The sequence below is a fragment of the Coenobita brevimanus genome, chromosome 3, assembly GCF_032717465.1.
Source record: "Coenobita brevimanus isolate Jiangsu-jjx chromosome 3, ASM3271746v2, whole genome shotgun sequence".
Taxonomy (NCBI): domain Eukaryota; kingdom Metazoa; phylum Arthropoda; class Malacostraca; order Decapoda; family Coenobitidae; genus Coenobita; species Coenobita brevimanus.
Window position 1 is genome coordinate 10883598 of NC_136956.1, and position 13816 is coordinate 10897413.

At 43.6% G+C, this 13816-nt stretch overlaps 1 protein-coding gene across 1 annotated transcript in view; it reads right to left on the reverse strand.

The window, feature by feature from the left end:
- The window catches only part of LOC145393103 (uncharacterized), a 163959-nt gene extending 158475 nt beyond the window's left edge, over positions 1–5484 (reverse strand). The window contains exons 1-2 of the mRNA XM_080267412.1: positions 5365–5484; positions 833–1063 (exon numbers count right to left, since the gene is read on the reverse strand). Of these exons, the coding sequence (XP_080123538.1) occupies positions 833–1063; positions 5365–5484 (351 nt within the window). The remainder of the gene's footprint in view (positions 1–832; positions 1064–5364) is intronic.
- Positions 5485–13816: the final 8332 nt, after the last annotated feature.

The window sequence follows — 13816 nt, forward strand, 5'->3', positions numbered from 1 at the left end:
TGAAGGTTTATATCCAAGGGATGGTTGGGGTTTATTATTCACGTAATGCCACTCAGGGATGAGTGAGGCTGGTAACTCTCATCTTAAATGTCAGGACCAACTGCCTAGCCCCGGGCTCCTATGCTCCTCCTGAGGCAATGTAGGATTGGATGATGGATGGATGGATACTGTATTTATAATTTATTAAGGACTTCATAAAAAATTATGTGATTGATGGCTACTCTACTTACAATGTTTTTAAAAAATTTTAAGAACCTTAAGAACATTCATTCATTCATCATTCATTGCCAGACGCCATGTATCCCACACGGGGTGGTCAAGGTCTTAGAGTTAATTGTTTTACAGGGACGGGCATAAATCCTCCACCAACCCCACTTGACACGTAGCATCATCATTATTATTATTATTTTATGGTTACCAAATTTATAACTTTTTTTTTTTTTTTAACTTCATTAAAAAACTAGAATGGCACTCAGTAGGGCACATACCTCCACCAAGGTCCAACATGCAGGTCCTTTTAATTCCATCAAGTCTAATGCAATATCAAACTCATAACCCTAAAAGTTGTAACACCCTATCTGGCAATGTTAAAGAAAGTGAAACAAAATTCCTGGATCTGCACCTTTATCCGAATCCGCACCAAAATTTAATGGAGTCTATTCTGGGCCAAGGCCCATTCTTCTACCAAGTTTCGTGGAAATCCGTCCAGTAGTTTTTGTGTAATCTTGCTCACACACCAACCAACCAGCAAACAGACAGACAGGGGTGAAAACGTAACCACCTTGGGAGGGGGGGGAAGCTACTGCATTAAAAAGATGACTATGTTTATCACCATCTCCTGGTTCTGTGGGGTTAGCAGCTTCACGGCTGCCTCCAGAGCATAGTTGATGGGGAAGTGGTCCAAGGGGTGGCAGCTGTGGCAGTGGGGACAAGAGAGGTGACCATTCTTCATCAGGGTGTCAATGCAGGTGGAACATAAGGAGTAGCCGCAGGGCAGAATATGAGGCCGACACTCACCCTCATCATACATGAGGTAACACACACTGCACTCATTAGCCTTGTTCTGTAAAAAAATAACAGCGACAGTTAACTCCTGCTGTATGACTGAAAAGGAAAACTTCTAACTTCTACTAGAGTAACCTCATTCAGAACACAACACTGGCTATTATCAATCCTGAATGACTTAGAAAGAGGGCACTCAGAGTGTCCCAAAACAGCACTGTTACATACACAACACTGACTTAACCCCTTCTGTAGAACTATGAAGGAAAGCACCCAAACATTGCCCCAAAATGCCATTTCTGTACACAACACTGACTTAACCCCTTCTGTGTGACCAAAAAAGACACGGCACCCAAACACCGTTCCAAAACAGCCTTGCTCTGTGCACAAGAATATGAACTGTCAACCCCTCTGTATGACCATGTAGGAAAGCACCCAAACACTGTGCCAAAATAGTTTTGTTCTGTACACAACACTGACTCTTCTCTTCAACCCAGTCATGTCTTGTTTCATTAACCCCTAAAGACCGCAATTATTTCAAGCAGGGTACCTCCCACAACCGCAATTCGGGGGTGTTATGGCAATTTTCACCAAGGGCAATTTGACTGTGTTCTGGCTAAAAAGGAAGAATTTACACACCTGACAACACAAACCATACTCCCGTAGACCAAATGGTTACCGCACAATCGTGCGTCAGTTAAAATTTTTTTATAATAGTTACCTCTCGAAAACACTCTGAAATGTGAAAATTTTGATAACTACATATTTTTCTTATTGAAACAGGTAATTTCAAAGTATTTCTGAGGAGAACCGTAAACCACGGCATTCAAACTGAAAATCGCGACCCGACAACCAACCACCACGCGTCCCTGGTGGCAAGTATGCTTACTAATGCCGCCATGTTGTTGTTGTTCTTGTCCCGCCAGTCCGCACACTACAGATCGTCGCCGTGGAGTACGAGAGCTACCTGCCTTTTATGTGCGACTTCTCCCCGCCTCATACCTGCCATGGCCCCTCCCGACCCCCTGATGAAGCGCTCTAAGCAGTATTGCGTCAAGAATCTACCGCAGTTGTCATACAGTCAACGTTTGGAGCTCATTTGTCGTGTTGAGAGGGGAGAAAAGTTTTCAAAGCTGGAGAAAAAGTTTAGGAAGAACAAGTGCTGAGAGGTTCTAAGTTCTTCCCAACACCATCCCTCTCCATTCACTAAAGCAATTTCGTCATAGGATTAAGGTGAGATCCCTTGACATTGCTTATTTCTATTTAATACATGCACTGAATATTCCTAAATTTGTATGCTTGTGTTTAATGGTGCCTAGACAGGTGTAGGTAGGGTGCTGTGGGGGCGGGTTGGCCAAAGTCCAGACCCAAATTAATTTTTCACATAAGAGTTATTATTCACAAATCACAGAATTCGTAAATCACGGCAGTGGTCCAGACCCAAATTGCCGTGATTTACGAGGATCATATTAATGATCTCATATCTGTCACTCACAATCCCATTCACTCATATGCAGATGACTCAACACTACATAGTTCATTCACACTCAGACATCCATTTACAAGGTCTAATATCTCTACCTCTCAACTCAGTACAGCCATCTCCATAAATCAAGGTCTATCTACAATCAGTGAATGGGGACAAAACAACCTTGTCTCTTTTAATGCTAGTAAAACTAAATATATACAGTTTACTAATAGACAGATATTACCAGATTCGTACATTACCTTCAGTGCTACTAATATTCCCATCTCCAAAAATATTGAAATTCTTGGTGTCTCACTTAACAGTGCCCTCAGCTGGACCTCTCATGTCAGATCACTTGCTAAAACCGCCTCAAAGAAACTTGGATTATTGTGCAGAGTCCGTAACTTCTTCGCCGATGAGCAGTTAGCTATAATTTATAAGAGTCATGTGCGCTCTCAGCTTGAAAAATTGCTCACCCTTGTGGAATGGTTGTGGAAAGGTTGCATTAAGACAACTAGACAAAATTCAGAATAAAGCTGTTAGAATCATTAACCCTGCCATTACATATAAACTACCTCCCCTGCAAGTAAGAAGGAATGTTGCCTCCCTTGCATTATTTTACAGATATTTTTTTGGCAAATGCTCAGACGAAGTTGCGTCCATGATGCCACCTCTCCATGCCTTCCCTCGTGCTACACGGGCATCTGGTAGCGCTCATGACTGGAATGTCACTCAACCATATTGCAGAACTTCTGCCTATCAGAATTCTTTCATTCCCCGAAATGCATCTCTCTGGAACTCGCTTCCTCAGAGTTGTTTTCCTCCAAATTTCAACCTACAAATGTTCAAGTCTAACTGTTACAGATATTTTATGAACAGAGGACACCAGTAATCTGGTGTATGGATTTTTTTTTTTCCCCATTTGTTTTTCCTTCCTCCGTTCTGTTAAAAAACAAAAAAACAAAAAAATAAATAACAAAGCATATGGACCTGATGGGGTCCCTCCTGTTGTCCTCAAAAGCTGTGCTTCTATGCTTATACCCTGCCAAGGTAAACTCTTTCACTTTTGACTATCAGCCTGTACCTTTCCTTCTTGCTGGAAGTTTGCTCTCATTCAGCTTGTCCCAAAGAAGGGCGACCATTCCCATCCCTCTGACTATCACCCAATTGCTTCAACATCCTAAGTTTCAAAAGTTTTTGAGCCTATTTAAAAAAAAAATTTACTGTATCTTTCCTATCACAACCTTCTTTCTGCTCAGTATGGGTTCTGCCAGGGACACTCCATTGGCAATCTTACCTACCTTTTAAACTCCTGGTCAAATAAACACAGATGGCATAAACACCAAAAATAAGATCTCACATAATTCAAACAACAAAACATACACACTGCCATCTTACAAGAAACAAAACGATGCCATCTTACACGAAACAAATCTACACAGAACACAAAAAACACCTACATTTCATAACTTACACCATTATCAGACAAGACAGGGCTGACCGTGCTGGCAGTGGACTCATCACCCTGGTAAATATTTCAATCAACTTTTCAGATACTAGTGCACACACAAAACCACTTCTCCCCACATATGACACCACAACAGAAATACAATAAATCAAAATATACTATCTATCTATAGCCCGACCCCCTAATCCCGCAAAGGGTGGCCGCAGACAAAACGCCTCCAAGTCACTCTGTCACCCACCATTTGACTACTCTCCCCCCAACTCACCCCCCCCTCCCTCATATACCTCTCAACTCCATCCCTCCACCTCATCCTCAGTCTACCCCTCCCTCTCCCTCCCTCCACCTCACCTACATACACCCTCTTAGTCAGTCTTTCATTCTCCATTCTCTCCACATGTCCAAACCACCTCAGTGTATTTCTCCTAATCTTCTCAACCACATCCACATCTACCCCACAACGGTCCTTCACTTCTTCATTCGTCAACCTGTCCCTCCACGTCACTCCACATGCTCCTCTCAAGTAACTCATTTCCACTGCTCTCTCTCTTGACTTGTTCCCCTCTTGCAAGGTCCACGCCTCGCTTCCATACGTCAGGGTAGGGATCACAATATGCACTGGCAACAAATCACACACAACAATCGCAAATACATGAACCCCCCCCCCCAGTACCACACAGTTACTCTTCTCAAATACACCACATCACTAACATACCCAACATCATCCTGGGTGGTGATTTCAACATCATGGCATCAGCCTAGCATGTCAACAACTGACACAGAGGGTTGGTACTAGGATCTCAAACAGATAATCTTTTCATCCTCAACAACCTCCATCAACATACCCATATCTCACACTAAGCTCTCCTCCTCCTATCATCCCCAGACATCACCTTTTGTTCCACAAACCTTGCCCCCACAATATCCTGGAGAGTGGTCAAAACCCTTGGCTCTAACCACCTCCCGATCATCGTCACTACCAAAACCAGAATCATCCCAACTGGCCACAGACACACACACACTAATTATAAAAGAGCCAACTGGGAGGCCTTCACAGCTGAAAAAGAACAACACTTTGAAACATTAAACAGTACACCTATCACAAACATCAACACTGCTGTGCACACTTTCAATACAATTATTCAAAATGCAGACAAAAGACACATCCCTAGAGGCAAGAGAAAGAGAGACAACCCCAACTTCACACCAGAAATTCAAGGCCTCATCAGTCAACGAGACACACTACAACATTCCCCAACACCCCAAACACAAGACATCGTACAACAAATAAAAGAGCTCAACACTTAAATAAACAATAAAAATCAGAGCAGCATACACTAAATTGGAATAATCATCTCCAAACAGTTCATCACAAAACAAACACATGCAAACTCTACAAAACACTAAACACCCCGCACTAGGGGTGCACAGCGTAGGGGCCCTGACCTGGTGGAGGTGGCGGCCACCAGGGGGTCTTCAGTGAAGATTGTGCTGCTGGATGATCAGTGTCTCCAGTGGTGCCAGTGGACCAATGCACCCAAATCCTCATTAGGAAAAGCATCCAGGGGAGTAAAACCAATGCCTCAGCTATTCTTATGAGTTGAGGAAACGAAGAAATGGCCCTCTGTCCCTGGAAGCCTTTAAATAGGCAGAGGGTGCGAAGAATATCTAGGCCTCGACAAAATGAGACACTGAAGCATGATATAAGGTTGGCTACAATGAATGTCGGAACACTGGTGGGGAGAGGCAGAGAAGTGGTGGAGGAGTTTAGAAGAAGGAGAGAGGACATCTGTTGCCTGGAGGAGGTCAGATATAACGGACAAGGAGCGTGCATGTTAGGAGGAGATGAAAGATACAAACTCTGGTGGAGTGAAGGTGAAGTAGGTGCAAACGGAGTTGGTATCATGGTCAAGGAAGAACATGATGATATAACAGAGGCTGAGAGAACCGATGATAGAATCATGAAGATCATGGTGGTATGGGGCAAAAAAGTAATGCACATTTTCTCAGTTTATGCTCCCCAACAGGGAAGACCACAGGAGGAAAAATGTATATTTCTGGAAAAGCTGTCTGACTCTTTGGAGGAGGTACCGGAGTCTGACATACTTATAGTGCCGGAAGACATGAACAGCCATGTAGGAGCAGAGAGAACAGGCTTTGAAGATGTTGTGGGTGGATATGGATTTGGTGTGAGAAACCCAGAAGGATAGGAGAAGCTAAGGTTATGCCAGACATGCAATATGAGAGTGCCGAACACTTATTTCAAAAAGAGGAGAGAGCATCTCATTACATTTAAGAGTGGCAAGATGGAATCACAGATTGATCACATCATGTGCAGATAGTGCCAGGAAGTGGAGGTGATGAATAAGGTTATACCAGGGGAGGAGAGCCTAACTCAGCACTGGCTGGTCTGTGCTGACATGACAGTGAAACAGAAATGGAAGATGAGAAAGAAGAGGGAGAAAAGGATTAAAGTGTGGAAGCTGAAGGAACATAATAGGAGAAGAATATTTGAACAAAAGCTTGCTGAAAGATTGGATCAGGAATATCACAGTTGGGATGAAGTGAGAAATACAATATTGGAGGTAGTACTGAAAGTGTGTGGAGTGACAGGTGGAGGAAGACAGAAAGGGAGGGAGACCTGGTGGTGGAATGAGGAGGTGCAAGAGGCTATAAGAGAAAAAAAAAGAGGCATTTAAAAGATGGCAGAGAGACAAAACAAAAGAAAGTAAAAGAAGTTGCAGAGAGAAGGCAAACCAAACCAAGAAAGCAGTGGCAGTAACAAGATCACAAGCATGGCAGGAGTGAAGTGAGAGTCTGAATAGTGAAGAGGGAGTGAGAAGCATTATCAGAATTGCAAAACAAATGAGGAAAGAAGGAAAGGATATCAGTGGAGCAAAATTCATTAAAGACGAACATGGAAACATTATGGTGGAGGAGGAAGACATTACGCAAAGGTAGAGGAGGTATTTCCATCAGTTGCTGAATGAGGAGAATGAATATCAGCTTGAGGAGGACCGAGAAGTTGAAGGACCGATAATGGAGGTTACAAAGGAAGAGATCCAGAAGGCATTAAAAGGAATGAAGGGAGGCAGGGCTCCAGGCCCACCAAGAGTCACCAGTGAACTATTGAGGGGAGCTGGAGAAACAGGAGATGTTGAAGATGTTTAGGAAGATAGTAAAAGAACGTAGAGTGCTGGAACAGTGGGAAGAAAGCTCCACCATCCCCATCTATAAGGGAAAAGGAGATGTGCAGAAATGTGAGAACTACAGAAGTAAGACTATTGGGGCACAGTACAAAACTCTGGGAGAAGATTTTGGAGGCAAGGTTGAGGGAGATCGTAAAGACTGACGAGAACCAGGTTGGATTTCAGCAGGGAAAGTCAACACTAGATGCCATTTTCATCATGAAACAAGTACAGGAGAAGTATGAAGAGAAGAAGAAGGAGTTGTTTCACATATTTGTGGAGAGCGATAGCGTGGGCACTGAGGAGGCAGACGGTGCCCGAGCAACTGGTGGTGCTGGTGAAGGCTCTATATACAGATTCAGGGTCGAGAGTGATGGCAATTGTAGGAAAGTCGGATGAGTTTGGCATCAGAATTGCAGTTCACCAAGGGTCGGCATTAAGCCCCCTTTGGTTTGTGCTAGTGATGCGGGAGGCGATGAGAGATGTGGTAGGTGATAGCATATGGCAGCTGATGTATGTGGATGACCTGGTGTTGACGGCAGAGTCAAAGGTGAGAGTTGTGGAGATGTTTGAGGAGTGGAGAAGAGAGATAGAAACAAGAGGACTGAAGGTCAACAGATCAAAGACAAAGTTGATGGTGGTACGAAGGTAGCCAGCAGTGAGATCGCATAAAGGAAGGTATCCATGCGGAGTGTGTGAAGGAGGAGTAGGTGTCAACTCTGTGTGGTGTTCAGGTTGCTCAAAGTGGTGCCATGGCAGATGCTGCGGACTCAGGAACATAAGGAGAGCTGGAGAGAACTTCAGGTGCCCAGCATATGTTAGAGAGCCAGTAATGGGACCACAGGAGGTAGCAGTGAAGGAAGTAGATCAGTTCTGCTATCTTGGTGGCACCATGAGCTGTGATAGCGGAGCAGCGGCGGCAGTGAGGAACAGGATCACAAGTGCCTGGAGAAAGTGGGGAGAGTTGGCTAGTCTGTTAGTGAACCAGAGGATACCATTGGTTCACCATGCAAGGATCTACTGCGCCTACATCAGACCTGTGCCACTGTATGCTGCAGAGACATGGGCACTGACAGCAAATTTGGAGAGGCTCCTGCTGACTTGTGATCACAGGATGCTAAGGTATATGGCAGGAGTTAAATGGAGAGACAGAGTGTCAAATGAGGAGGTGAGAAGATGTGGAGTGAAGAACATAGAGGACAGGATTCGAAGAATGAGACTGAGATCATTCGGTTATGTGCGCAGAAGAAAGCACGATAAAATTTTGAGAAGGGCTATGGAGCTGTAAGTAAAAGGAAGGAGACTGGTGGAAAGACCAAAGAGAACTTGGAGGCAAGTGGTTACAGAAAATATGAGATGTTTAAATATAAAAGAAGACACAGAATGTTTTTGGCGTATCCGATAGAGCCAGGATTCCGGGGGCTTGAAAGATGAGCTAATGGAAGTGTGGCCCATTGGATTTGGCAAATTTGGGCTGTCTGGACATTGCTACTCCTCACCTGCCCTAGGGTGGGAAAGAAGGTCCAGATGATGATGATGATGATGACATGGAGGACAGAGATAGATGGAGATGACTCATATCACGTCCAACCCTGGCACTGGGAAGAGAAGACACTAACCGAAGATGATGATGATGATGATGATGATGATGATGATGATGATGATGACACTCTCCAACACCACCATTATACAATCAAATGCTGCCATCACAAGACACCATAATCTCAAACAAACAACAAGCAAACACTCTCATCAATCACTTTTCACACGTCAGGCATCTAAAACCCCATCACGACAACCGGCGTGTCATCCGACGCAAGAGACAGTTCCCCCCAGACCCAGACTTCGCACTCTTCACTTACAACCAGATGAAGCACATCATTAGCAACCTTAAGCACTCATCTGCCTGTGGCCCAGACAACAATATATAAGCAACATACACTTTAAACATCTTGGACCACAAGGCATACAAGCACTCACCAACATATCAAACTACACCTACACACACAACATAATACCCAACATCTGGAAGCACAGTACTATCACCACTATCTTCAAACCAACAAAGACCCCAAGTTACCTTCTTCACACCACCCCATCACATTCCTCTGCACCCCCTCCAAAGTTACTGAACAACTGGTATTACAATCACCTAGTAACACCTCACATCCCCCTAGCCGCATCACAACATAGTATTAGGCCACTACACTCCACAAACACTCTTTTTAAAGACTTTACACAGAGTTTTTGATGGCATCAATTCAGTTAGGCCACCACACAGAACAATTCTAGTCACAGTAGACTACAGCAAAGCTTTTGATGCCATCCCCCGCCCCAACCTCACAAACAAATTATTCAACACAAACATGCACAATAGCATCAAAAGATGGCTGGCAAACTAATTAGCAGGCAGATGTGCACATGTAATATTTGCCGGTCAGTCATCAAACATCAGAAACTTCACAAACGGCATCCCTCAAGGATCTGTTTTGTCCCCTACACTCTCTAACCTATACATGCTCGACATACCCACACCCCACACACCACAGATATACACAACTTCCTATGCAGATGACATAACACTTACATGTATACGCCAAATGCAAACACAACTGCACTCATCCTCCAACCTTACCTCAACACACTACATGAATGGTTCACCACAAACACTCTCACAACAGCCCCAGCCAAATCTACAGTGACCTTCCTCACAAACTGGACAGCAGAACATAATCACATGACACACCTCACCATAAACAACACTCCCCTACACACACACACACACAAAATCCTTGTGTAACATACATCAATGTCATTTAGACAACACATCACAAACACTGGAAATAAATAAACACCAAGACTCAATGTCCTAAGGTCACTTGCCCATACAACATTCAGACACAACAAAGAAACCACCACCATAGTATACAATATATATGTTCATTGATGAACTATGCAAGCGCTGTTTGGGCTTCTAACCTCACCAAAACACACTACAACACCCTACAGACCACTGGTTGAGTCCAGATGTGGTTGGACCCCGAGCAAATAGCTCTAAAAAGTTTTTTGATGTTTTTTGCTTCTTTAAATCATACTGTTTAACATACTAAAAGTTGACACCCAGTGGAGGTCTGAAAAGTGGTTAATTTGCATAATACCAAATTAGCCACCATTTAAAATTTTAATGTACAGCAAATTTTTTCTGCTTCACTGTAGACCCTATAAATGTATTACTGACTGGTATAAATGTGGCCATTACAAATCAAATAGACAAGTTTTCAAGTTGGCAGGACATCTCCATCAGCATTTTATTGGAAATTGATGAGCAAGGAACTTTTTAAACGTCATTTATTACCCTACTAATGTGTTACTTATAAATGAAAATCTGGTCCTTTCCAATGAGATCCACAAGCAGAACATCATACCTAACTGATCTCATCATCATCATTATACTCACCACTGTCAATGCAGTCATCTTCTATTACAGGAGCATTATTGTGGCACACTGAGTTAGTCTGACAGGGTCCACAGGCAGCTGTGCATGGGAGTCCAAATCTTTTGCGGCTACACTATGCTGTCTGACAACCCGTCGTGCAGTTACAGTGTATTATTACTAGCGATTTTTCTGATGCAGGATCCATTTGCATTTTAAAGGTACAATGCACTTGTCAAGCTTCCACCCTCAATTATTGGGTCAATCCCCTCACCTTTACCCATCCAAAACACTGTTTGATAGTAAGCAGAGAGGGTTGGAGGCAGTTTCTCTGAAGAAACAAATGTCTTTGACATGGTTACTTTTTTTGTAAGAATTTTATGTTGCAATGATGGGAGTGATTTACCTGGTCTTCCGCCATACAATTCAACCACTGCTTGACATCTCCCTTTTTGCACCTCTTACTTTGTTCAAGAGGAGCAGCACAAGGAGTTCAGTGTCATTTTCTGTCAAGGTAGTAGATTTCTGTGTCTGACAGCTGCTTTTGTGATATTCATATTGACATCTCCTTCTGACCTAACTACTTCACATCCATTTTCTTGCAGCTTTTCAGCAATAAGATCAACCATACCTTGTGTTCCTGTCTTGTGCAAGGAACTCCTTTCCCGCGAAAATAGAAGATGACGTAAAATTCACCTCTGGTCTGTTGTTTGCTCGTCTTCTGTGGGTACTGTCTTTTGAGGAAGGTTTTCCATTGTAGCCATCAAATACCACTATCGCCTTGCTATAATGTCTGACAGTCAATGTTGCATAATTAGCTGTGATGGACTCATTGGTGTCACCAGTCTTCCAGCTCAGCCACTGAAACAGAGATCCACCATCAAGGACATAATGCTCTGTAATTGGGATATCCTTGTCACTGCTGCCAGCATCTCGTGTGTCAAGACTGGTAATAGTGTCAGCAAGGGATGGTTGTCAGCCTTTCATAGGGTATCCTTTGATTCAAACAGGGCTGGGGGAAAAGGACAGTTCATATTCCATGGTATGCTCTAGAGGCACTTCTCCTGACTGTGCCACTAAGAGTATTCCCTGAATCAGTAGGGCTGGATTAATAGAATGATCCCCACATACTTTTACAGTTGAAGCACTCCCCATTGTTTTTACAGAGCACTTCTGTTTTAAAGTATACATAAAAACCTTTTCCCCATGAATTTTGTTCAAGATTTCTTTGCCTACCACCTCATACCAATGAACATCGGCATCATCATTTGCAACTACTCCAGCTAGTACGTTTGTAAGGGATGGAACCTCTGTGAATAGTGGGCAAGTTTCCAATTTCTCTTGGAGCTTACTCAGATCACCCAAGTCTCCTGTTACCGGGGATTCAGATACTCTTAGTGCTGTTCCCTTGTGGTGTACTGTCTGTTGATGAAGTCTTGCATGGCTTCCTTGAACTGGGACGTAATAAGCCACGACAGAGCCCACAGAGTCTGCTACTCCTCCACCACTCCGCTACCCCACGTTAGACCTCCTGCGCTCTTAAGTGATCTCATGAGCGTTTGCTCTATAACCAAGTCTGACCCCATGCCAGCACAGTACTAATTTGCCCTTCGGACAATGAGCAGTCCTTGCATAAACTTTTCATGGGCAGTTGGTGTTTCCCATCAAGTTCCTTCATGGACTGCAGATAAAGGTACTTGTATGCCGACTTCAAATACTGTAATGACCAGCAGCTGCAAAAATCGGGAGACAAATCACCAACTGTCTATAGGTACAGGGTCTATGATCCCGTTTTGTCAGGCCTGATCAAATTGAGGGCAACCTTCAGCATATTTTGGTGACCAAACCACAATTCACTTGTTTTGGATCCGGCAGCAATTGTACCCCTCTTTCACAAAGGTTGTGGTGGCTCTTACTCAGTGTTTCGTTCAGGTTTCCACTGTTCAGCCCACTTTCACAAGCTAAACATGAGTTACATGTATACTCCTCCTCCAATCTGGCCACTAATTATGTAAATTCACTGTCCCCTTCAATTAACTAAGATACAACCATTTTGTTGAAATACCTATCAATTAACAGATGTCCACGAAAAGCCTGCTGAACTGCCTTCATTGACAACAGGGGATATAGTTTTGTCACATGACAGAGTAGTACAGGCAGCCATTGCCATAAAGAAAATGTGGCAAAACTATGAAATTAGACAGGGAGAATTTTCATCCTTTATAAAGGAAACCTGGCCAGTTATGTCCCACAAAGTTGCCGATCGACATAAACCAAAACGTCAGTTACGTAATTCTGCGTCATGGAGACATCCCACCAACTCGAAAACCTGTCAATTTGATTTGTAATGACCGTATTTATATATGTCAGTAATACATTTATTGGGTCTAAAATGAAGCAGACAAAAGTCTGTTGTACAGTGAAATTTTACATGGCAGCCATATTGGATTTTCTCCCTGCTTGTCAAGTGGGGTTGGTGGAGGATTAGTGCCCCTCCCTGTAAAACAATTAACTCTAAGCCCTTGGCCACCCCGTTTGGGATACATGGCGTTTGGCAATGAATGGATGATGATGAACCACTTTTCGGACCCCCTCTGGGTGTCACCTTTTACAATGTTAAAGACTATGACTTAGAGAGGCAGAAAACATCAAAAAACTTTTTGGAGCAATTTGTTCAAGGTTCAGTGGAATACAGTAATCATCCCAATATCCAATGTAATACAGCCAAAGGCATGTCCGGGAAGTGGTTTGTCCGTATACTGAGCCCCTGCCTCCTGGACTGGTACTTATGGACCCTAACCCAGCCTAACTCTGAAAGCCACCTAAATAAATCCCTACTGAACATGCATAGCACCTATTTAAGACCCTATCCACACAAATAAGGGACATAAAGCATGAAATAAATGAAAAGGAACCCGAGAATGAGGAACTAGAAGTGAGTATGGAAAATATTTATAAGTGTACAGGGTACTTACAGCCCATCTGTGGCCGCCTCCTATAAGGCTCTGGCAGTGGTGAAAATGCTCTTGAAGCACCTACAGTAATCCAGTGTTGTCTATCTATCTATTGCCAGATGCCTCAATCCCGTTTGGGATGGCCACAAACAAATCGCCTCCAAGTCGCCCTGTCCCCCACCATTTCACTGCCCTGCTCCCAACTCACCCCCCCTCTCTCATATACCTCTCCACCCCATCCCTCCATCTCATCCTTGGCCTCCCCCTCTCTCTCCCTCCCTCCACCTCACTTACATACACTCTCTT